This window comes from Argopecten irradians, chromosome 8 (assembly GCF_041381155.1).
Source record: "Argopecten irradians isolate NY chromosome 8, Ai_NY, whole genome shotgun sequence".
NCBI lineage: Eukaryota > Metazoa > Mollusca > Bivalvia > Pectinida > Pectinidae > Argopecten > Argopecten irradians.
In genome coordinates this window covers 14,528,753-14,531,735 of record NC_091141.1, presented here as the reverse complement: position 1 = coordinate 14,531,735, position 2,983 = coordinate 14,528,753, and the positions used below count along the sequence as shown (strand labels likewise).

Genomic DNA, 2,983 nt, shown 5'->3' with positions numbered 1-2,983 from the left:
GTAGAGCCATTCACAAGTGATCCAAATATAGAATCTTGTAATTAAAGCTTTTTGAAGTAATATCTCTAGAAGCATTCAAATATTTAGATATTTAAATATAGAGGAGTGTATCAATTCTTTAGGGGAAAGGTTGTCCCAATCACTCTTATATTGACATTGAGTTTAATTGAAAATTGCAGTAACCTACTTTTACCACGTTACAACTAAATACATAACTGTAGATGGTTCTGCTTCTTGAGTAGTGTTTAAGTGATAACAATTAGCATTACTGCTGAAGTTGTGGCTTGGAACAACTCATTTGTGTTTTACACATTGGTGCTCTTTGATTCAGATGTTTAACTGTCATGAGTTTCCCTAACGTCCAGCAGTGTACATTGTACAACCTCTGATCTAAGATACCTTTGGACGCTCACAATACTAAATGTAAAGGTTTCTTGCCCTCGGACTGTAATCAATAATATCATTGAATAATCGATACGGCCTACAGGGGGCGCTCCGATCGCAGAACACGACAGCTATAACTCGCCTAATTGATTTCGTTCCAAGGCAATTGTTTGGTTGGTGTTCGCAAAGATGCATCGATCTTGACGCTCTTAAAGGAGCAATGCCGTTATTTGCTGTAGATGGCCATGAAAATTTTAAATATTTAGCAGATTTATATCAATTTAATAAGTTAGATTTTTTTTCGTAAGCATAGCGTTATAGAACAATACTGGATGTGCCAAGAAACTGTGTAGTGTTTAAACAGGTTGGCACCATCGATCGCAGGCGACAATTCGGGATGAAAGAAGCTGTCTACTCGATATAGTCCCTACCAGTGATCGCATGCTACCAAATATTTGGCCGGCTAGTGTGTCGTCTGCTACTAACATCAGGACGAGGTTTTAGAACAGGGAATTCACTGAGAAAAATTAGTATCGATTCTGTCTATGGCGAGAGTGATGTGTTGTTGCTCGGAAAACTGTTGTATAGTTTTGTGATATTCTAAACCCAAACGTGGATAACTACATCAAAACTATGAATGGGAATAAAATCAGAGTGCCTTACAATCTTCGGGATACCAATTATAATACTATTGTGTTCGGAATATATAAGGAATAATGTAAATGCTGGCGACATAACATCGACGTGTATACGCTTTTGGAATCTTTCTTGATTTAAAACCTTTGTGATAAATGTTGTACAACGACATAACAAAGTTTAATCATATAGTGTGTGGAATTTGTTATTTCTGAAAATGTCATCTTCATCATCGTCATCATCGCTTCAAACTAGAAAAATATCATCTGGTGACCGGAAGGGCGTGCAGTCGCTGTTTATACCCGCCGTACCCCAGATTGTCCTGAACGCTGACGAGAAAGCTGATACTAATTCTACAAGTACTATACCGCATTCAAGATCGGCCGGGGAACTGGCTACTTGTATGACGGGCGGGTCCGGAGCGTCAAGTAAGTCTTCTAGTGGACATGCCCTTGATTGTAATGGGAAAGAGGCAGAGCCTAGAAATGTAATTGATATATACTGTTCTCCAAGACTGCCAAGACGATCATTCCATCAATATGGAAACCATAATAGTCATTGTGATGACGATTCGAACTGGTTGGAGTCGTATGACCCCAATACGCTGCCTGCTAAACTGGGACCTGGCAGTCGTGTTGGGAGCGCTGTTTCGCTGACTAGTGAGTATACCGCTCGTAGTGTTGGTCTTATATCTAACGATTCCTCATCCGATAGCACACAGTTTTCAGACAAACTGGAGATGATAAAGCAAAAACAAAGTTTGCTTAGACGCTACGTTTCTAATCCTGAAAAACCAAATGATATCTACGAACATCAAGTTCAAAGATGTACTAAATCTGTAAACAATTTACATAATGAATGTGGACAACAATTATTTGTCAATCAAAGTAATTCTAGTACGGAGGGAAGCTTTGCTGATCTAGGCTCTTTAGGTGGGGTTGAAAGAGATCTGACGAAGGTCAGGACGGACTACGCAGAGTCGGACGATGGTTTTTCATCATCCATGGTCACCATGGTAACAGACGAATTAGCTGTAAAAGAAGGAAGAGTCCGCCAATGGCTAACAGAAATGGGTTCTACAAATGAATAGTCTTTAGAAAACAAATATTTTCAGGATCATTCACCACTAACGATATAGCTCCCTTACCACGCCATTGTTTTCAGCCATATTTTTTGCTGAAGTCTGTTTTGTGATTTGATATATTTTAAAATGTATTAACTACAAATGTTTGTATAGGTATTTTTGGATTGTATGTTTGCACAACTTCACCTTTTCACATTTCACCTGTTTCCTCATTGATTATTGTTTCATTGTGATTTATAAAAATGGAAATGTATTTCACGTTTGTTCTTTATGCTATATGTATCACATTATTATTTGATGAAAAAAACGTGAACATTTAAATGGAAATACAAGACAAAAACAGAAGTTCTTAATTAAATAGACTACATGATAATCATTCTAAACTAAAATTGTTGAACATATTTTTGGATTTAAAGATGCTAAGGTTCACTAGATACAATTGTTTATAATACTTTACATTTACTCATATAGGTATTTTTATATACACCATAAAATAATGGAGTAGAGCCAAATAACAAATGCTTCGGAACGAAATTAACCATTTTTGAATTCCTAATCCTAAAAAGGGTAAGGATTCTGAATTACCTTATAACTATAATTTTATCTTTGATTTGCAATTATACGATTAATTTAAGGTGGTAGATTCACATTACCTAAAATGTTCCCGTACTTCAATTTTCTTTATACTTGTTATATCAAGTACAGTGCAACCATCATGTTATGCACGTTCTGTCAGAGGTTCGGAAAAAGTTAACCCGTGATTTTTTGCTGTATTGATATTTTATTTTGTCATTTTTAATGTAAGTCTGAGGTAAACTAAAATCTAACAGAAAATATCATATATGTATTACTTAAGTAATGTGATGTCAAAGTTTGCTT

General features: G+C 36.1%; 1 protein-coding gene across 1 annotated transcript; it reads left to right on the top strand.

Annotated features, from left to right (window-relative positions):
- The first annotated feature begins 569 nt into the window (after window positions 1-569).
- On the top strand, window positions 570-2,357 carry LOC138328795 (uncharacterized). Its single transcript, XM_069275532.1, has one exon. It carries the CDS (start codon window positions 1,238-1,240, stop codon window positions 2,108-2,110), a length of 873 nt encoding a protein of 290 aa, XP_069131633.1. The 5' UTR covers window positions 570-1,237; the 3' UTR covers window positions 2,111-2,357.
- Window positions 2,358-2,983: the final 626 nt, after the last annotated feature.

What these genes read in the sequence shown, in the direction of transcription:
- LOC138328795 (XM_069275532.1), top strand. Translation starts at nt 1,238, where the DNA reads ATGTCATCTTCATCATCGTCATCATCGCTTCAAACTAGAAAAATATCA.